The sequence below is a fragment of the Phascolarctos cinereus genome, unplaced genomic scaffold, assembly GCF_003287225.1.
Source record: "Phascolarctos cinereus isolate Bilbo 61053 unplaced genomic scaffold, phaCin_HiC Scaffold_5;HRSCAF=322, whole genome shotgun sequence".
NCBI classification, from domain to species: domain Eukaryota; kingdom Metazoa; phylum Chordata; class Mammalia; order Diprotodontia; family Phascolarctidae; genus Phascolarctos; species Phascolarctos cinereus.
The window spans coordinates 409,010,431-409,032,522 of record NW_027555958.1 but is presented as its reverse complement, the minus strand read 5'-3'; the positions used below and the strand labels follow the sequence as shown (position 1 = coordinate 409,032,522).

Here is a 22,092-nt window from a genome sequence, read left to right as displayed (position 1 = left end):
CAGGCAGAGCAGGCTGCCCTTCAGGTGGGGTGGGTGTGAGCACTGCCTAACCACATGCGCTGTCTGCCCTGAACTCTGTTCTTCCTGAGAGGAATTGATCCCTAACTCCAAGGCAGTGCGTGCTTTTTTTGTTTGTGTGTTTGTTTTGAAGCATAAATGTTTGGCTCTTTTGCTTTGAAGGTAGACTTTTATATCTGTTGTTGTACTATATATACCACATCTGTGCCAGTCACAAGAATCTGCCTTTGAGGTCCTCTATGAGGCATCTTAAACATGCACCTCATCTTTCTGCTTCCGCATTAGAGGTGGGAGGGTATGAAGGGGAGCCATGGCAGCTTACTTCTGTCTCAGTGTATCTTTGTTCCCCAGTTCCTAAGTGAGGCCTTTGAAGTCCACTTCCAATTTAGGAAGTGGGGGGAAGGTGAGCAGTGAAGATCGTAGGCAGTTGCTGATTTACATTATATTTTTCTTGTACTAGAGAGAAGGAAATGTACAGAATGTCTCTTCTCCCAGTTTATTTAGCTCCATTCATATGATGCCTCTGTCAAGATGATCATAAGAACCCAGGATCAGAGAACCAAAGAACTAGAAAATACTTTAAAAATCATTTAGCCCAACCCCCACGTGTTACAGATGAAGAAACTGAAGCACAGGGAATTTAAATCATTTCTCCAAGTTGATATAATTAGGTGGTGTCAGAGCCAGGATGGGAATCTAGGACTCCTGACTCTGCTCCAGCGTCCCTTCTACTAGACAACATTTCCGAGGGTAGGTCTGAAGAGGAAGAGAGCAAAGGCAAGTTTACTGCAAAGCATCTGATAGTAAATTAAATTGAGGAGACTCTGTGCTACATTTGCTTCATAAATTTTGTCTTCTTAGAAACCTGGGTAGTGTGGGGCATTTGTACTAGATAGGCAAAACTTTGCTTTACCAGTATAATCAGCAGTGGCAGTCCCTTATAGGAAATAAAGGCGTCATTAGTTCTCCAGTTAATAAATGGCTAAAGGATATGAATGATCTTCAGAAATATTGCAAACTATAAATGATTGCAAAAAGACATGCCCCAACTCCCTAATAGTAAAAGAAATTCAAATTAAAACAACTCGGAAGTTTCGTCTCATACCATTTGCAAATTGGCAAAGATGGCAAAAAATAGGAACAGTCAGTGTTAACAGGGACTCTGGAAAAATCAGGCAAACTAAAGATTGCTGGTGGAGCTCTAAATTAGACATTAATATAGAATTGCACAAGAAAAATGAGTAGCCTGTCCATACCCTTTGACCTAATAATTCCACTACTGGGCCAATACCGCCAAGGAAGTAAAAGGGAAACAAAGGTCCGACATATACAAAAATATCAATGGCAGCTCTCCTTATGGTAACATAAAACTAGAATCAATTGGGAAATGACTGAAAATCTATGCTATATGAATGTAATGTGATACTATTGTACCAATATTAGGAATTCAAGAGGTGTACGAAGATTTGTCTTAACAGATAGAAAATTAAATAAACAGAGCCAAGACACCAATATCAGCAGTAACTAGCAGAGTAGGAATGAAAACGTCACTAAAGGGAAGCTGAAGTCTGGGTGATCAGAAAACCAGTGAAGGTCCCAAAGAACAGATAATGGAACATAACTTCCCTCACATGAAGGACAAGGCAAATGACTTGGGACAAATATTGTATTTATTTCCAATGGGGTCACTGGATTGGATATTTTTCTTAATTGTTTTTCTTTGTCACAAGAGAGTTTCCCTAGGTGGTTGAGGAGGAGGGCTAAAATGACTTTGATGTAAATAATAAAGGCCTTAATAGAGTGTAACTGAAAAAGAAATAAGATGTCTTATCCTGGGGACTGACTGTGGAGGCCCTTTCTGATGCTGCCATCCTTTAGCAATGCACGAAGATCCTGAATTGTTCCAAGGGTTGACCAAAGCACAGTCTGTGGGACAGACCTAGACTGTATGGGATTCACATCCTGTCTCTCTGCTTGGGCCTATCTTTTGCAGGTATAGCCGAGACTATGTGGTCGAAGGGGAACCATATGCTGGTTATGACAGGCACAATGCAGAAGTTGCAGCCTTTCACTTGGACAGGTAAATGACTAGGTTTTTACATATGCTTGGGATTTTTTTTTAATCTTTCTCTCTTAGAAAGCAATTGCAGAAGCTTTCCTGAAGCATGTTACTCCAATAATTTTGGCTTAATTCTCAGTTCATTCTAAATGAATAAGATCCTGTTGATTTTGCATTGTTCACATCTGCATGACAACATTGGTTCCCAAATGAATATTCTGACTCATGTAAACCATTTCAGTTCTTGGTAAGGCCTTTGTTGATTATCAAGAAATTATGATGCATAATTGCTACATTTATTTATAAGAACTAGATACTGACCAGGGAAGATTTTCCTTTCCAAATAATGGACCAGCAAAGTCAAAAGTCCAAGGTTAAGCCAAAATAGCATATTTGAACAGTTATTAAATGAAAATATAACATTGCAGATTTCTAGCTTGAAGGTCCTGTTTTTTGGTATTAGAACAAGTAATAATGGCTTTACTCCATGTTTCAAAACATAAATTATGACACATTTATGAGTCTCTGACATCTCAACAAAAATCCTAAGCTGGATTGAAACTAAGAAGAGTGCATTTGCTATATTGACAGTTTTGGAAAAAATAAATTTAACAGTCTAAAGTCTTTTCAACCAAAGAGTAATGGCTCCATTGCCATTGGAGAAAAATCCCTTTTAAAATATGAAGACACTTGGTGTGAGTTGTTCTTTGGGGATTTAGTTTCAGGCAAACTTACTGTAATTTTTACTTAGTGAAATAGCTCTCACTGGAAGTTTTGTACATGTTTGTGAATCTAAAAGTGTCCTTCAAAATACTTTACTGACGGCTTGCTTTTTCTTCTTTCTTTCTTGATAGAATCTTAGGTTTCCGCCGTGCCCCCTTAGTGGTTGGGAGATTTGTTAATCTTCGAACTGAGATCAAGCCTGTTGCTACAGAGCAGTTACTGAGCACATTCTTAACTCTTGGTAAGGAAATTCAAAGAAATATTTAAATAGGGGAGTATTTAACTTAGTGACTAGGAATGGAATAAACTAGATCATTCCTCTTATCAATCTAACAGTAAGGAGTGTGCCCTCTGCTTATCAGACCACATCTGGGTGATGATGTTCATTTCAGGGCATCACATCTGAAAAGCAGTTGACAAAATAGGCTGTGTCCAGGTGAGAATGATGAGGATGGTGATGAATCACAAAATTTTAGAGTTGGAAAGAATTGTCAAAAAGAATACCCCTCTTCATACCTGCCAAATGATCCTCTAGCCTTTGTGTGAAGCTCTCCGGTGACATGGAAACTCACCACCTCCCGAGAGAGCGCATGTTACTTAAGGAGTCTGGACTCTGTCGTGTGAGGGATAGTTGAAGGGGCTGGGTATCCCTCCTTAACCTTGAGAAGAGACGACTAAAAGTAGACATGAGAGCTGTCTTCAAAGGCACGAAGCGCTGTTTGTTTTGTTGTTCCAAGAAAAGTAGAACTGGCGTCAGTCAGTAGAAAGTGCAAAGAGGCAGTTTCGCAGCAGCATAAGGCCTTTGTAATGATGCTGTCTGATACCTGTAGTGAGCTTCAGTCAGAAGGCCTGAACTCCTTTTCAGCCCTTGAGATATTTAGGTAGAGTTTAGGTTCCCATTTGAGGGAGGAGAGGAAGGAAGGACATTCTGTGAGGGATTTGTGCTCTGTGTGGGAAGGTGAACCAGAGCATCTCTAAGCTTCCTTTGAGCTCAAAGCTTTATGAGGCTCTAACCTTAATTTACTTCTTTCTAAATGGTTTTATGCAAAAACCTACCAGATTTCCTTTTAACTGTGTTTTCTGTCATCCAGTTAAAGTGATCCTCTTGCCGTTCATCACACACACAGCTCTCTCCTACCTCCCCATGTTTGCACTGGCACTTTTCCACACTCACACCGCACCTCTATTTCTTAGATTCCCTTGTTTCTCTCAAAACTATGCTCAAGCGATTTCTGCATGAAGCCCTTCCTGATTTACCCAGCAGCCTATGCCCTTCCCCTAAAATGTATCTTATACTTCTTTTGTGTGTACATGACATCTCCCCCAAATAAGGTCTGATCCTTAAAGGCAAGTACTATTTCATTTTTATCTTTGGATCTCTAGCATCTAGGACAGTGCCTGGCACAAAGTCAATACTTAACTAAATGCTTATTGCTTGATTGTATATTCTACATATAACAAAGCACACAGTGTCACCGACTTGTCTCAGACATTTTTGTTCTACGTAGTTGATAGTAACAAGATTGCTGACCTCAATACAGGTATTTCTAATGACTATATAGAAGTAGAGGCAGTGTAGAATAACAGGTAGAGGTTTAGACATACAGTCAGGAAGATCTGGTTTTGAGTATTGCCGCTGACATCCGGCTTTGTGACCATGGGAGTTATTTCACCACTCAGTCCCTCTATCAACTCTAATGCTGTAAATTACCAATCTTTCTAACACTGTTAAGTTGTAGAGGAGTTGCTGATCTGCATCTGTAGAAGGACTGTCCACACCAGGATTTCCCGAAACTGGTGGAAGTCACAAGTCTGGACCAAAAAAAAGCTATGAATAATTCTGCAAAATGGACTTTTTTAGGGAAATAATAGTTCAAGCCAAGGAGAGAAGTATTATCCAAGTGTGGTATCACACAAATAATTTGTTCCCTGAATGAAGCATTGAGTCAATCAGTCTCTCACAGAGTTTTGTTGTTTTCTCAAGCATCAATAAGTGATCTGGGGTCTGGTGGGGTAGAATGCCATTTTATTTCTATAATCCCAAACTATTTCTTCTGCTCTTTGGATAGTAATGCAGCCCTATAAAAATGTATATGTTTTTGTAGCACCGTCAGTTTTCTGATTGAAGCATTATTGTAAAGTTTCCTTTGGGGAATTTCTTTTTCTTAAATGATGGAATAATTGAAGACCATTGGCAATTGATTAACTCATTTGTTAAACAGAAGGTTTATGCAGAGCACTGAGAGATGAGAATGAGGGCAAGTGAAAACACTGTTTCTGCCCTTAAGGAGCTTGAAATCTAGAGGGGAGATATAAGACACCCACTAATAATGACAATACAAAGCGGTATGTGTTAAGAGTGGGAACTCATGTTTATCTGGTGCTTTCAGGTTTTCAAAGAGGAGTATATTGTATGAAAGGGGTCCAGAGGATTAAGAAATCACTTTTACTTTGTGGTGTTCAAGGAAGGCTTCATGGAGGAGTGGCATCTGAACTAAGCCTTGAAATAGAAGTAGGAGTTTCCTAGGCAGGGATGGAAGAGAGGCAAGGTGATCTAGGCAGAAGATTTAGAACAAGCACAGGGGTGGGAAAGGGCAAAATGTTTTCAGGAAACGGCCTGGAGTCCAGTCTGACTAGATTGTGGAGTATGAGGGAATAGTGGGAGAAAAGGCTTGGAAGATAGGATTGTGGAGGACACTGAACACCAGGTCAAGCGCACTGTACTTCAATCTGTAAGTAGTAGAGGCCATTGAAGGTTTTTGAACAAGGGAGTAAGAGAGTCAGAGCATACTGTGTGAAGAGAAATCTGGTGGTGATGGCATTGGCAATGCCATTGGCAGGCTAGATTGGATTGGGGAAAATAAGTCAAAAAGCTATTATAATGGTTCAGGCATGAAATAATGCCAGAACCTTGGGGAATGCCCATTGTGGGGATGGGAACAAGAAGAGCTAGCAAAAGAATCACAAAAAGGTGTTTAGAGAAGTTGCAGGTAGACGAGGAGCATTCATTGTCACAGAGCTTTAGGAGTGGAGCAGTGATGATCAACAGTGTTGAGATGTACAAGGCATTTATGCTGTGTGCTAGGGCTACAGAAAAGGTAAAAGACCAGATCTCACCACTCAAGAAGTAGATAATCTAGGCAGGGAGAGGACATGTACATGATAGACATGCATGTACCATATAACATTGCCCCAGCCAATGTCGTTTAAATTTTTAAAAACATCATTTTTAGGGGCAGCTAGGTGGTGCAGCGGATAGACCACTGGCCCCAAAGTCAGGAGGCCCTGAGTTCAAATCCGGCCTTAGACCAAAGACTTGACACTTATTAGCCATGTGACCCTGGGCAAGTCACTTAACTCCAATTGCCTAAAATCAAAAAACCTTACCATTTTTATCATTTATCTTTTTTTATAATACCTTCATTTCTAAATATACTCCTCTCCCCTCCACTACCCAGAAAACCATCTCTTGTAACAAAGAATTTTAAAGTTGTTTTTTTTTGAAGGCAGTTGAGGTTAAGTGACTTGCCTAGGGTCACACAGCTAGTAAGTGTCAAGTGTTTGGTCTGAGGCCGGATTTGAACTCAGGTCCTCCTGACTTCAAGGCTGGTGCTCTATCCACTGTGCCACTTAGCTGCCCCAAAAGTTATTTTTATTTTTTTAAATTTTTTTATCTATCTATCTATCTATCTATATCTATCTATCTATTTATTTATTTATTTAGTTGCTGTAGTTTTAGGCAATGGGGTTAAGTGACTTGACCAGGGTCACACAGCTAGTAAGTGTTATGTGTCTGAGGCTAGATGAGAACTCAGGTCCTCCTGACTTCAAGGCTGGTGCTCTGTGCACTGCGCCACCTAGCTGCCCCCAAAAGTTATTTTTAACAAGCCCTTATTGTCTCTCCTATCCCCCCTCTATGAAAATGTTTTATAAGAAATCCTTTTAACAAATAGACAGTCCAGAAAAACCTGTTCCCATATTGGCCATGTTCAAAAATGGATGTTTCATTCTGCATTTTAAATCTAGTAACCTCTGGCAAGAGGTGGGTAACATCCTTCATCTTTGGTCCTCTGGCCTCATGGTTTGCCAGTAAGCTGGTTAGAGTTTTAATGTCTTTCAAAGTTCTTTTCCTCTGTAATGTTGTTATTGCATAGATTTTTTTTTGCCTAGTTCTGCTTACTTCACTGCATCACATAGAGGTCTTCTCTGCTTCATCATTTCTTATGGTACAATAATATTCTGTTCTATTCATACACCACAGTTTGTTTAGCTCTTTCCCAAAAGATGGACGCACACCCCCCCGGTTTCCAGTTTGGGACCACTACAAAAAGTGTTGCTATAAGTATTTTTGTGCATAGGTCCTTTTCTTCTTTCTTTGATTACTTTGGGGCAGAAGCCTAGTAGTAATTTACCTGGGATTTACACACTTTAGCTTTCCAACATCCCTGGCCAGAATGAGCATAGTTCCAAAGTGCTTTTCAGAAGAGCTGAACCAGTTCACAGCTCAGCCAGTAGTGCATCAATGTACCAGTTTCCCCATAGCTCCTCCAGCATTTGTCATTTTCCTCTTCTTTGCCAATTTGATGAGTGTGAAGTACATTTACTTAGTAATTAATGATTTGAAACATTTTTTTGTGTGGTTGTTTAATAGCTTTGATTTCTTTTGAAAAATTTGTGTTCATATCCTTTGATAATTTATCAATTAGGAAATGGCTTGTAGTGTTGTAAATGTGAGTCAATTCCTTATATATCGTGAATAGGAGACCTTTATCAAAGAAATCTACTGCAAAGGTTTTTCCTGGTTATCTATTTTCCTTCTAATTTTAACTGTAGTAGATTTGTTTGTGCAAAAACTTTTCTCTTTTATATGATCAAAATTAGCATTCTATCTTCTTTGGTTTTCACTATCACTTGTTTAGTTGTGAACTCTTCCTCTACCTACTTATCTCAAAGGTAGTTTCCTTAACCCTCTAATTTGCTAATGATGATGCCTTTCATGTGTAAATTATATATCCATTTGACGTTTATCTTGTTATATAAGGTGTTGGCCTATATCTAATTAATACCAAATTGCTTTCTACTTTTCCAAAAAAAAAATTTGTTCAGCAAAACTAAGCAACATATCAGTTGATTCTGATAGTGTATAAAATATTCCACATCATAGTCTGCTACTTCTGCAAAGAAAGGAGAGAGATGTGTTTCATAAACTCTTCTAGGGCCATACTTCTTGGTCATTATAATTATGTAGCATAGAGTCTGGGTTTTGTTGTTTTGTGGTTTTTTTGTCCTTTTCATTCACATTATTTTAGTTTCTGTATATATTATTTTCCTGTTTTTGCCTAATTTGCCCTGCATCAGTTCACATAGGTCTTCCTGTACTTCTCTGAACTCTTCCTATTCATCATTTCTCATGGCATAGTTTCCGTTTATATTCCTATACCACAAATTGTTAATTTGTTTGGTTCTTCCCTAATCACTGGGCACCTACTTTGTTTTTTAGTTCTTTGCTACTACTAAAAGTGTTACTGTAAACACTTTGATGTATATACAAAAGCTGTATACTTCCTTTTTTTTAAAATTTGTTTTTTATATACTTCCTTTCATTGGCCTCTTTGGAGTGGATGCCTACCAGTGGGATCTTGCTCGGGACATTTTAATTTTTTTTTTTTATCGAATTCCAAGTTGTTTTCTAGAATGGGGGGGACCAGCTCGCATTTCCATCAAGACTGTAGTGTGTATTAGTCGTTTCACAGCTCATCCAGCATTGACAAGCATAGTTCCATCTTTTGTCCTCTTTGCCAGTTTGGTAGTTATGAGGGAAAACCTCAAAGTTGTTGTGATATGTATTTTTCTTATCATTGATTTGGAATAATCTTCAATATTATTAATCATTAACAGTTTGCAAATCCTTTTGAGAATTGTTTGTTCATAACTTTTTTTTCTCTTGTCCATTGAGTAATAGTAACCAATGTTATTTTGCATGAAATTTCCACTGGAAAATCAATCAAAAGAGGAGAGGAAATTCTACAAGACAAGAAACTCCTTTTTTTTTCATCTTCTCTTTATGTTTGTTCTTTAAAGATCTCTTCTATTCCCATGGTTTCAGCTATTGCCTTTGTATTGGTCACACCCAAATCTCTGTCTTTATCAGTCACACGTATTTACATTTGCATGTCCATTTGATTTCATACTCAGTTTACCTAAAATCAAATTAATTTTCCCCACCCAACATCAACTCCTTTTCCTGAATAACCTGTTTCTGTTAATTTCATGTTATTTTCTAGATAGTAGGCTTTGAAAACTTTAGTGTCGTCTCTATCTTTTCCCTCTCTCCCTCTGTTTTCACATTCTATCGATAGCTCAGTCATGACAGCTCTTAGTAATTGCCTGTCTCCATTCCTTATAGGCTTCTTAATAATAGGTCTTTTTAAAAAAAGGTCCTTTCTTCTTCTTCTTTCATCTCTGTTGTCCAAAGTAGGAAATGGTTTGAAGTAGAGTTTTCTTCCTTATTTCTTCCCTTTCTTTTCTCTCCTTTCCTTCTTTTCCCTTCCCTTCTCCCCTTTCTTCCCTCTTTCTTTACTTCTTCCTTTCTTCCCTCCCTTCCTCTCTTTTCTTTTTCCATTCCTCTCTCTTCTCTCCTTTCCCTTTCCCCTTCATCTCCCTCCATCTCTATCTCATTGGTGAGAGGTAGTGTTATACAATGGAAGGAGTATTAAGCTGGAAGTCTGGAGCAAGATTTTTCTCTCTCTCTGTCATCCCTTCTTCCCTGGCTAGTACTGTTCCCAAAACTTACTGCCACCTGTAATACTGTTTCTCCTACCAGAGGCAAGGGAACCTGCAGCCTTGAGGCTGTGTGTGGGCTCTAGGTCCTCAAGTGCAGCCCTTTGACTGAATCCCAACTTCTCAGAACAGATCGCCTTAGTAAAAGGACTTATTCTGTAAAACTTGGAGTCAGTCAAAAGGCCACACCCAAGGACCTAGAGGGCCAGATGTGGCCTCGAGGTCAGCTGCAGGTTCCCCACCCCTGACATAACCTGTATGTTCATTTGTTTTGTGAAATCAGTTGACAGATAGCGTATATCTGTATTTTATAATATATGATGGTTAAGTAAGCCTTTGAAGTTCATTTTCAACAAACATTGAACTCCTGCTATATACACGGCAGTGGGTTTGATATTTGACCTATTTGGCAGTCATGTATTATAAAAAGGACAAAGTTACCCAGCAAAATTGAGTATAACCCTTCAGGGGAAAAAATGGTCATTCAGTGAAATAGAGGACTTTCAAGCATTCTTGATGAAAAGAGCAGAGCTGAATAGAAAATTTGATTTTCAAATACAAGACTCAAGTGGAACATGAAGAGGTAAACAGGAAAGAGAAATCATAAAAGACTTATTAAGGCTGAACTGTTTACATTCCTGCATGGAAGGATGATATTTATAACTTATGAGACCTTTGTCAGTATTAGGGTAGTGGGAGGGGGGAAATTATATGTATGTATGTATAGATAGATAGATAGATAGATAGATAGATAGATAGATAGATAGATAGAGGGCACAGGGTGAGTTGAAGATGAAGGGGTGATATCTGGAGAATAAAATTAAGGGGTGAGAGAGGATTATACTGGAGAAGGAGAAAGGGAGAAGTAGAATGGGGTACATTATCTCGCACAAAACAGACAAGAAAAGGTTCTCACAGTCGAGGGGAAATAGGGGAAGGTGAGAGGAAGTGAGGGAATCTTATTCTTATGGGATTTGGCTTAAGGAGGGAATAACATACACACTCAATTGGATATGGAAATCTGTCTTACCCTACAGGAAAATAGGGGAGGAAGGGGACAAGAGAGTAGGGGGATGATAGAAGGGCAGATTGGGAAAGGGGTGATCAGAAGGAAGTACTTCTGAGGAGGGACAGGGTCAAAAGAAAGTGTAGAATAAATGGGGTGGGGCAGGATAGGATTAAGGGAAATAGAGTTAGTTTTTCACAACATGTCTACTGTGGAAGTATTTTGCATAACTGCACATGTGTGGCCTGTATTGACTTGCTTGCCTTTTCAATGAGGGTGGGTGGGGTGGGAGGAAGGGAGAAAATTTGGAACCCAAAGTTTTAAAAACACATGTTTAAAAAAATGTTTCCACATGCAACTGGGAAATAAGAAATACAGGAAATGAGGTACAGAAATCTGTCCTGCCCTACAGCAAAACAGAAGGGGAAGGGAATAAGAGAAGGGGGGGAGAGATAGAAGGGAGGGCAGACTGGGGAAGGGGTATTATGGATAGGGTGAAAATTTGGAATTCAAAATTTTGTGAAAGTAAATGTTGAAAACTAAAAATAAATAAATTTATGTTAAAAAAAGAGAAAAAAAAGAAAAAGGACAAAGTTTATTTCTCTTTAAACCAAATGAAAGGAGTTCAGGACCTCTGTTCTTGTTAAGGAGCTATCTTATGATGTTTTTTGTGGGGTGACTTTGAGGTTTTTCATTTCTCCCACATTATATTTGGCCTTTTTCTCTCTCTAAGGTAACAACACTTGCTTTTACGGGAAGTGTTATTATTGCCGAGAAACAGAGCCCGCCTGTGCGGACGGAGACCTAATGGAGGGGTCTGTTACCCTGTGGCTTCCAGATGTCTGGCCTCTGCAGAAACACCGACACCCATGGGGCAGGACTTACAGGGAGGGGAAGCTTGCCAGGTAAAATGACTAGAGCTTGGGGGCAGGCTGCTAATTAATTCCATCTTGGGGCTTGGTCTGGTACCCTGCTGCCTTGTAAGCTTCTGGTGTTGAGAGGCTCAGAAGGGCTGTGGCAGCCAGGTGTGAGCCTGCCGGGCAGGGACTCTGGCTTCTCTTTGTTTTGAACAGTGCCAAGCACAGTGTTGACGCTCAGTAAATAACCCTGGTGATGCTGCCTGCCTCCAGGTGGGAGTACGATGATAGCTACTGTGATGCCGTGAAGAAGACGTCTCCCTATGACTCCGGCCCCCGGCTCCTGGATATTGTAGACACTGCTGTCTTTGATTATCTGATTGGCAACGCTGACCGTCATCACTACGAGAGCTTTCAGGATGATGAGGGCGCTAGCATGCTTATTCTCTTGGATAATGCCAAAAGGTACGTATGGGTCATGGTACCGGGTCTCTGAGTGAGTGGCTCATGTGCCCAAGAAAGGAACCTAGGCCAGAAAGGTCAAACACATGGTAGCAAAAGGTTATTGGGAAATGCTTAATAAAATAAATAAAAATGCATAATGATGTTAATTTGTGGTTTTCTAAGCCAATTTGCAGCCCACAGGGATGGTTTAGTGGCCACATTTCTCTTTGAGTTTGGCACCACTGCCCTAGAGTGCTCTTTTTTTCTCTGTGTTTCACAGTAGTGTAATCATCTTAATGTCATTTGAGTTAGGGCAGTCAGGGAGGATGGAAACAGATGAGGTCTCCTTTGGGGTGCTAGGTAGAAGGGGACAGCAAAACCAGGAAAGCCAGTGGGTTTTTATAAGTTCTTCTCTGGGTCGAGTAGGATTAGACATTGGAGGACAGAGCAAGGGACCTGGATCTGATACTCGGGTCACTGTTCACAGACTGGTGCTGACTCATACTGAGGGGAGCTCCTGAGGAATTGATGATATTCAGACTCCCTGCCAGTAGGAAAAGGGGCTTTTGACCATTACCACAAGCCTTACTGTGGCCAGGTCACTGAGGGGCGTTGAGCTTCTTCTAGCTTTTCTGTTTAATGGGACAGAGGGACGACGGAAGTCCTTACAGGGGGATGCTTTAAGCAATACAGAGGTCCTTTTCAGCCCTGGAAATATTTAAGGGGAGTTTACTATATCCATTGCTGTGATTTAAGATAGAACTCCAAATAGTAGATTGGGTTACTGGAAGATCTCAAGACTTTACCTAATAGAATCTTTCCAGGTCTTAGGTAGGTGTTGCGGTAAATAGCGTGCTGGGCCTGGAGTTAGGGAATTCTGAGTTCAGATCTACTATTTATAGCTGTGTAACTCTGACAAGTCATTTAATCTCTCTCTACCTTAGCTTCTACACCTGTAAAATCGTGATAATAATAGCACCTATCTCCCAGGGTTGTTGTGAGGATCAAGTGAGATCCTATTTATAAAGTGTTTAGCACAGTGCCTGGAGCATAATAGGAACTTAATAAATCTTCCCTTTCTCCCTCTGCCCTCCCTCCCTTCCTTCCTTACTCCCTCCCTTCCTTCCTCTTTTACTTTCTTCTTTCCTTCCTTCTTCCCTTCCTCCTTTCCTTCCTTCCTTCCTTCCACTTTCTTCTTTCCTCCCTCCCTCCTTTCCTTCCTTCCTTCCTACCGAATGAGAGAGTTCAGCTATATGCAGGTCCCTTCCCCTCTCTACCTGTAATCTTGTCCTCTCTAAGCTGCTTGCTGCTGCCATATTCCCCCAGCCACCCCTCCCTATGGCAGGGGAAGTATAACTGGAGGTAATGTTCCCCATCTCACCCTGCCAGCACCTCTTCCTTCACCCTGCTTACATTTAGAAATGGCCCTCCATCTTTGCCCTTTCCAAACACTCAGACTTTCAGTGAAATGCCCAATAGCTCTTCCAAAGTTTGAGGGGCCTACTTCTTCTCTTGACAGTGGGTCCAGGGCCATGCCAAGGGCGCTGGACAAGTTTGCAAAACTGAGAGTGCACTGGGCACTGACACTTGTTCAACCTCAGATTTCATTTGTGCAAAGGTACAAATAATTTAACACCTGATTTGGTAGATTTAGTTGTTCTCCATTTGCTGTTGTCATGGCCGTCTAAACATAGCCCTCTGGCGATGCGTATTTAACAGAAAAGCTGTTTCCATCCCTTTCTTTGGCTAGGAGATCTTGAGGGATAAAGAGAACCTTGTTCTTACCCTTTTTTTTTTTTTAAGGATTTGGGAGCAGAGCTGAGCCATCTCTCCCACGGTTTCTGGTGCAGGGCCTCACACTTGGTGGTGGCAGCAATGAGATGTTTGGCGTTCAGAACATAGCAGGTGCTACATCACTGCTGCTGCTGGGGATACAGCGAAGCTACTCCTTAAGAATGAATGCACAACATTTGCCCACAGTGCCACCATCTTGTACAGAACACCTGGTGCCCTGCACTCTGTGAAAGATGGTGGCAGCAGCCTAGAGTGGGGCCCACCAGCATTGCACAGTCAAGCCAGGCCAGAGTGGCCATATACTTTGAAGCTTTCTGATACTTGCTTGGACCCTAATTATTTAGAGCAGAATTTTGCCCTGGAATCATCACTGTAGCTGTTTTCTCCTTTCAAGACGCAGATTGTGCTGAGCACTGGTACAATGTGAGCAGGGGCTTGTTCCATTTCCAGAGTGGAATGTGGAGAATGTTTCTAATATGGTCACTCATTTCTGTCTTTAAATTACCTGCCAAGACCATTTTAACACAAATGCTTGATGTACAGTGAGTCAGGGTCTCCTGTGCCTCTGTGAAACAGGGAGAGCACCAGTTTGGCAGAGGGAGTACACTAGCATGCAGCAGGAGGGCTTTCCCATGTGTCGTTTTGGTGAACAGTGAGGCAGTCCTTTTTTTTTCCCCCCACTTAGTAGCATTTTATTTTTTTCAATTACACACGAAGATAGTTTTCAACATTCACTTTTACAATATTTTGAATTCCAGATTTTTTTCTCTCTCCCTCCTTCCCTACCTCCTCCCCAAGATGGCATGTACAATCATATTAAACACATTTCCACATTAGTCATGTTGTGAAAGGAGAATTGGAACAAAAGGGAAAAACCGAGGCAATCCTTTTGAGACATGTTGATTGTGGAACAGTCTGTAGGGAGCCTTTAGTTTTCCCCTCCCCTTTCCTGGTAATGCCTTCAAATAACTGAAATTGAACCCCTCTCCCCCTCCCCCCCTTTTTTTTAACCCTCACCGCTGTTTTGGAGTTATATCAGTCAATTACTGTTCAGTGGTGCCTGAGCATCTTGGGAGATCTTGATAGGGTAAAGGATCCTAGAAAGGGATTGTCATTTTTATTTGTCAGATGCTGCAGAACTGGCCATTAGGGATCACGTGTCTGATTGGTCATGCCCTGTTTGTTTTTTAATATAAGTGATTGGACCTGGTGTAGCATGAAATTATCTGGGACCAGTTTGGGGATTCTTTACAGAACTTGCTAAGGTTGGGAGGAGTGCTGGCTCTTCTCAAGCTAATTCACTGGCTTCTCATTTATTTTTCAGCTTTGGAAACCCTACGCTAGATGAGAGAAGCATCCTCGCCCCTCTCTACCAGTGTTGCATGTGAGTTAAACATCCCTGAGATGAGGAGTGGTATTCCACACCTCTGGCACATTGACCCAGGCAGGACATAAGCCTCCTGAGCCACACTTCTGTGAGTTGCAGAAGTTTGAAGGCAAAGCCAAAGGCAATTTTGCTTTCATAGTTTTCATGTTTGGTTTTTTTTAAAGCACATTCATATTAGATCCTAAAAGAAAATGGGTTGCTGGCTGTAAAACCTTTTCCTAATTTGTCATTGCTAATTTGAATATTCAAGAGTTATCTAGTAAGATTTCATTCCATAGAGTATAATAATAATAATAGCTAACATTTACATAGCATTTTAAGATTTGCAAAACACTTCATGTGTGTTACCGCATTTGATCCTAACAAAACCTGGGTAGCAGGTGCTCGTATGACCCCATTTTACAGATGAGGAAACTAACCCTAAGAGAGATTCAGTGTCTTGCCCAGGTTCTCAGAGCTAGCTAGGACATGTCTGAGGCAGGATTGGGATTCAGTTTTTCCTGACTGTAAACCCTATGTCCTCTCTATTGTACCCCCCTGGATGCTTCCCAGGGCAGATTCAGGAGTGTTACTGATGGTTGACATACTCCCTAAAATTCCTATGATCCACAGAACTGGATGTAGTAAGCAAGAAATCTCATTTTTCTCCTTTAGATTAGATTCATTAGCAGCTGATAGTTGGAGTGTAGTTGACTCTGGGTTTTCTGCAGATTGACAAAAGCAGAGACACAGACTAGCCCTGAATTTACATTTGACTTTAGCAAAATGTTTCTCTACTTACTATTCAAATATGTTCTTTCTCACAGTGTGGGAAGGTTCAGCACAGTTAGTGCCTTGGCCATATGTGAATGACTGAAAAGGGATGCCTCGGCTAGGTGGCCTGGGGACCACAAGGCCTGTAGCTCCCTCACGAATTCTGTCACTTAGGATTTCTTGCCCTTTTCCCACCAACCCACTGGTGCCAACGTTAAAATTTTGTGGGTTGGTTTGAGAACCCAGTCACCATTTATGACATGGTTTGTGCACTTGGAGTTCCAAGCAAATATTTTTAGAGTTCCAGCCAGGCTTACAAAATGCATTTTTGGAGCACACCCCATTTATAAGTTGAAGACTTCCTGTATGTTGACTGAAACAATACCTTAAAGGTTGTGCTTTAACTCAGTTAGCAAGCATTCATTAAGCACCTAGGCACTGTGCTACACTGAGGATACAAAGACAGAAGTGATGTATAGTCCCTGCCCTCAAGGAACTTACATTCTTTCATTGAGGCTGAAGTGTTGGGGCTAGGGAGAGGGATAGAGTAGATGGATAGAAAGATAGATGAGTGAATGGATAGATAGATAGATAGATAGATAGGTGTAGGTGTAGGCATATACAGAATAAATCCAAGGTACTTGTGGGGGGAAGAAGGCATTAGCAGCTGGGGTTGTAGAAAGGCTTTTAGTTGCTGCTTGAGCTGAGTCTTGAAGAAAACAAGAGCTCTCAAGAGGCAGAGGTGAGGCATGGGAGAGAGCCAGTTCAGAGGTACACACCAGCATAGGAGATGGAGGGTCATGTGTGAGGAAGCTATTTTGACTTGGCTATAGTGTATGGGAGGCATAGTAACATATAATAAGGCTGGAAAGGTCCATTGGAGCCAGCTTGCACAGAGCCGTAGATGCCAAACAGGAGATGTTGGAGGCAGTGGGGAGCCCTTAGAGATCCTTACCTGGCCCTGGGCTCCCTCCTCCGCTGTGTGACCCTTGAGACTAATAGAAAGGACTGTGCTTGAGCAGGTCCACACTTTTCCTTCAAACTTGGCTGGAATTTGGCTTAAAAGGCCTGTGTTCTTGCTAGTCTTAGATTAAATAAAAGATCTCCTTAGTCGACAAGCATTTATCAAGAGCCTGTTATGGGCCAGAAGAAAAGCAAAAGTATGTCCCTGCCCTCAAGGAGTTCATCTCCTACTGGGACTTCTTTGTGTCAGTGAAACAATAAGAAAGGCAACTGTGACAGTTAAAAATGGAAGCAAACTTTGTCCCTGATGAAGAGCTAGTCCAAGCAGGCTGCCACATCTCATTGGCCACAGAGAGTTTCCAGTGACCTGTGCTCATCTCTTGTTTTATAGAATTCGGGTCTCCACCTGGAACAGGCTGAACTACCTAAAGAATGGTGTACTTAAGTCTGCCTTAAAATCAGCTATGGCTCATGACCCCATCTCCCCTGTGCTCTCTGACTCCCACCTGGAGGCTATGGACCAACGGCTCCTGAGCATCTTGGCCACCGTAAAGCAGTGCACCGATCAGTTTGGGACAGATACTGTGTTGGTGGAGGATAGGATGACTCTCTCCCACTTGTAATTTTAGTGGGAAACATTTGAAACTTCTTTTTACAAATGATAGAAAAACAGCACAATTGATTCCAAACGGATGGATGGGAAAAGACTGAAAACAACCAGCAGAGCTCTCTGGTCATAGGGAATGGGGTGCCTTTGGGTATCTGGTGTTTTTCCCTATAAGAAGCTAAGAGCTTTAGACCATTGAGAGGTCCCTGCACAGCCTCCTGACATCCTTGGTCCTGTTCTTTTTTGGTGTGTCCATTTCTAGTAATGGGCCTCACACTTGGACAAGCTGGATTTCCAGTTGCAGAGGACTAAAGAAGCATGGAATTTGAATGTGAATACCAGAATGGTTCTGGAGTGTGTATGTGCGTGTGCGTGTGTACGTATGCGTGTTTCAGTTGAACCTTCCCGTCCTTCTTCCATCCTTTGCCCTCTGTGCCCAATCTTCCCTCTTGCTTATCATCGAAAGAGACTTCAGCTATTTCAGGTGCAGTTTAAGCAGCTTTGTTCTTATTGGAGAAGATACTTGCCACCTCTTAAAGAGGTGGTAGTGCTGGTGAGTAAAACCATCACTAAGCAAAAAATAGCACATCCCTTCAGAGGGTTTATCTCTGGAGGATCTCACTCTGCCCTTTAAAAAAAGAAAAACAACAGTAGCAAACCCTATGGAGTTGCAAGGAAGGGCTAGAATGAATCTGCCCTCAAAGAATCAAAGCAGGAAGTGTGCCCTCAGGTTAGCTTCCTATGTATTCTTGATTCCTGGGAAAAAGATTCCATTCAGTATTGTAAGAAATGTAAACGTATCCAGGATAAAATTGGTCTCTGAAGGAAACTTTCCTGGGCTTTCTAATGTATCTTGAGCATAGACTTAACTTTGCTCCAAGCAGGCAAATTCCTTCCTGGTGAGCAGGGCTGACTAAACAAAAACCCTGGAGAAAAAAGAGTGGAGTGGGCTGGGGCCCTCATGTCATGTTGTCCCTGAATCTTAAAGAAAACAACCATGTTGTGTTGTAGGAGGGAGACTGCCATTCAGGGGTGGCTTGGATCAGATGGCCTCAGAGGTCCCATCTACCTTGGAAAGCCCTTCTCCTTTGCTCCTCTTTACCTCTGCCTTTAAGGCTCAGCACCGTGAAGGATCCAGAGTCATTTAGGCTTCTGGGTCCCTCAGAGGAGAGCACTCCAGGGGCTGCCTCTTTGGTGAGAAAAAAAAAAACAGCTCTCTTCTTGAAACAGTAGTGGTCACTTTTCTGACAACAGGACTTTGCAGATGATTTGTGATTGGGGGGGCCATAGAAGAGAGTAGAACGAATTTGCAATGGCTTTCTGAGCCTTTCAATTGGATTCAGTATTGCTTCGTGCAGCTTTTAAGACTTTCTTGTTTCATACTCCCATCTGACCCTTTATTCTCATCTTATGTCCTGAAACTACACTGTAATATTCTAGCTGTGTTTTCATAGCTCCAAACTTTGTGGCACTTAAGGTTGTTATAACTAGGCCTGTGTTTGTATTCTGATAAAAAGACTCTGGATATGTGAGGTAAGCAGGTCTGATGGACTCTCAGTCCCCCAAATAAGCTTGGTGCCGATTTGCCTGGGTATGTGTGTATGTCACTCATGTTTCATCTGCTTCTAGTCCTTATTACTTTTCTAGGTTTATACTTCCCTTGTTTAAAGACTACTATTTATATGATATAATTGAACATGTTTGATCCCAGCCGCTGGGAATCAGGTTAAAACAGTCAGAGTCTTGAAATGAATTTAGGAGATTTAAGGCCCAGTTTTCTGGATTTAAGATATAATATTGAGTATCCCTTTGGCAATATCATGGACCTTGGGCCTTTTTTTTAAAATCTTGTATACATCATCTGAGACCAGGATGAGAATGGGCTGTTAAGATAAAAGGGTCTTGACACATGAGGAGAAGGAAAATACGCAAAATGCTATCATTGTGTCAAAGGGAGAAGATGCCTATTCCAGTTTCAAGATTGTTTACTGTGTGTATCCAGGAAAGTTCTCACTTAGGCCAAGAGTCACTTGGATAGCACCTGTCCTAAAATCTCTGGGAGAGAGCTGCAGAGATAGAGTTGGATCTCAAGCCTTGCTCTCTGTGATAAATGCTACTTTCATGCTATACAGAATAAAAGAAGATTCTGTGATCACATCTTTCCAGACATACCTCTTGCCTTTATGAGGTCAAACTGAAAAGAGTGGAAACTTCTGAAAACTTGGGAATTTCATTCTGGTGATTGAAAGTAGATTATTCTGCTAAAGGAAGAAGATAGAAAATAGAAGTGGCTTGGTTAAAATGGGCCTTTTTTCCCCCCCAAACATCAATTCACTTCCTTATTACAACAAATTCTTTGTTTCATTTTCTGTTTCTTACCAAGCACAAATTCATGGACCTTGAGACTCAGAACCAGAATAGTAGTTAAAACTAGAGCTTTGTTGCTAGAATTAGGTTTATCTGCATTGGTGTGCAGAATGTGTCCTATGTTAGGATTGAATGAAATTGGGAGAATCCGGGGGGCAGGTTTAGAAGACTCTAAATGAGAATCAGCCATAAAGCAATGACTCCAAACTTCACGCACAATAAATTCATCTTGAAGAATGAGATCCCTGCTAACAGTCATAATGACAATGATAATAATAATAATAATAAATGCCTTTGGGCTCTGGTCCACTTCATTTGGATTCTGAGCTACTTATGATTAGGGTGTGTACAGTTCAACCATTGTGTGGTCATTAGTGTCAGGGTTGCTGACAGCAGCCCAAGTGTGCATTTGAAGTAAGAATCCAAAGCTAAGTACACCTAGAAGTGTTAAGAGTAGACAGATTATATTTTGATAATGTCCCCCACAAAGTAAGGTCTTAGAGTTAAGAAACTGTGTCCTGATTCTTGATGGTTGAAACCTCAATTTTTAAGTTTATGGAAGTGTTTTTGCAGGTTTTAATTCTAAATCTGCTTGTTAATATGAGGTGTTGCTTACATTGTGAAGAGAAAAAAAGTAAATTAAGTTGCCACACAAAGGGGATTACTGGATAGGATTTTATTTGCTCACAGATCATCTCCTCCCAGTGAGTCATTCTCCCAAGTCTCTGTTCACAGTTGAAGCTAACATATTGCATGTCAAGAATTGAACATTAAGGAGGGAGTGGAAGGACTCGTGACTGGGCTGTTAATTCTCTGGAGGTCTTTGTAGGAAAAATGAATCCTGCACATGGAATAGATAATGGAATAATTTCAGGGTGTTACTAGTCAGCATACTCATCTCCCATTGGAATTCATTTTTCTTTTCCAATGCACAGTACATTCCTCCTCCCTTTTCCCCCATCTCCCATACACCACCATGCTTTTGTCCACTAGTGTTTTAGAAACACTAGTGAGTTATCATGCCCAAATAAGAGAGCATCTCCTGTGATATTAAGGTTTCAGAAAGTTGATCATGTTGGAGATGGGGACTTGGGTTAGGAATTCAGAGGAACGATGTGCTGGGTGTCCTTCAGGAAGTCACCTTTACTTCTGTGGTATGGATAGAAGCTTCCTCATATGTAAAATGAGAGGTTTGACTCAGGTCCCTAAATTATAATTTCAAGTTTCGGAGTACAGGCACAAGAAAATCCCTGCATGTCCTAGGCACAGTCATAGCCAACAGAACACCCTTAACTTTGGCATGGTCCATGTTCCTGGAAGAACTGAAATTGAAGTAGGTAAAAGAAACTTTCCAAGTCCCTGTGAATAAGAACGAGGTGCACAGATATCCAACTTTGGTCTCTGAGATCCTGACAGAGCATAAGGGTTAGGAGGGAAAGGAAAGAGGGCCTGCCAATCAACTCTGCCAGACACCGAGTGAACTGAGTCATCATTCATTCAAACAAATAGGGGTGAGGTGGAATGGGCTGGGGTGGGGGATAATTTATGGAGAAGGTAACTTATTCACTAATGGAAGCTTGAAAGGAGGGGCAAGAACTCTGCTTCAAGCTGCGTAGAAGCCCCAGCTGCACAGCTAAAGGTCATTCTTGGTTTAAAAAAAAGGGGGAGAGAGAGAGAGAGAGATGCTCAATAGAACAAGAGAACGAACATCTCAGTTTTTACGTGTGTTCTGTCAGTTCAAGTTCTGAATCAAGAAACGTGAAGCGAATAAAGATTTTAATAAATGCTGGCGTATCATCTCTCTCCCTCTCGAGATATTTCCAGTGGTCCGTGTTCCTTTTCCTACCTGTTTCATAAAGGAGTAACAATGGCAGTGGGTTGGTTCTCTTGCACCATTTTCAACACTTTAATTTTTTTGTTTGTTTTGCTTTTTGGTGAGGCAATTGGGGGCTAAGTGACTTGCCCAAGGTCACACAGCTAGTTAAGTGTTATGTGTCTGAGGCCGGATTTGAACTCAGGTCCTCCTGACTCCAAGGCTGGAGCTCTATCCACTGCGTCACCTAGCTGCCCCCAACACGTTAATTTCATAATGGATGAGACTGTAAAGTCATTTGTTACCAACAGGCTAATATGACCTTGTAGCAGTGCCCAGGTAGACATTCCAGGATGATGGTGTGTGTACTTTTGTGTATTCTTCAGTTGGCACTTTTCCCAAAGGTGAAGAATTGTGAATGCTGATGGATCAGCTACCAGCCGAGGTGAGGCCTACCAGCTCTTGGAAGAGGCAGTTGTGGAGGGAAGTTGTAGTTACCAGATCATAACTCTTAGGGCACC

At 41.3% G+C, this 22,092-nt stretch overlaps 1 protein-coding gene across 2 annotated transcripts in view; it reads left to right on the top strand.

The window, feature by feature from the left end:
• The window catches only part of FAM20B (FAM20B glycosaminoglycan xylosylkinase), a 40,047-nt gene extending 18,504 nt beyond the window's left edge, over positions 1-21,543 (top strand). For both annotated transcript variants that reach the window (XM_020984313.2, XM_020984314.2), the window contains exons 3-8: positions 2,012-2,098; positions 2,932-3,041; positions 11,320-11,491; positions 11,717-11,908; positions 15,006-15,065; positions 17,176-21,543. In XM_020984313.2, the coding sequence (XP_020839972.1) occupies positions 2,012-2,098; positions 2,932-3,041; positions 11,320-11,491; positions 11,717-11,908; positions 15,006-15,065; positions 17,176-17,407 (853 nt within the window). In that variant the 3' untranslated portion in view covers positions 17,408-21,543. The remainder of the gene's footprint in view (positions 1-2,011; positions 2,099-2,931; positions 3,042-11,319; positions 11,492-11,716; positions 11,909-15,005; positions 15,066-17,175) is intronic.
• Positions 21,544-22,092: the final 549 nt, after the last annotated feature.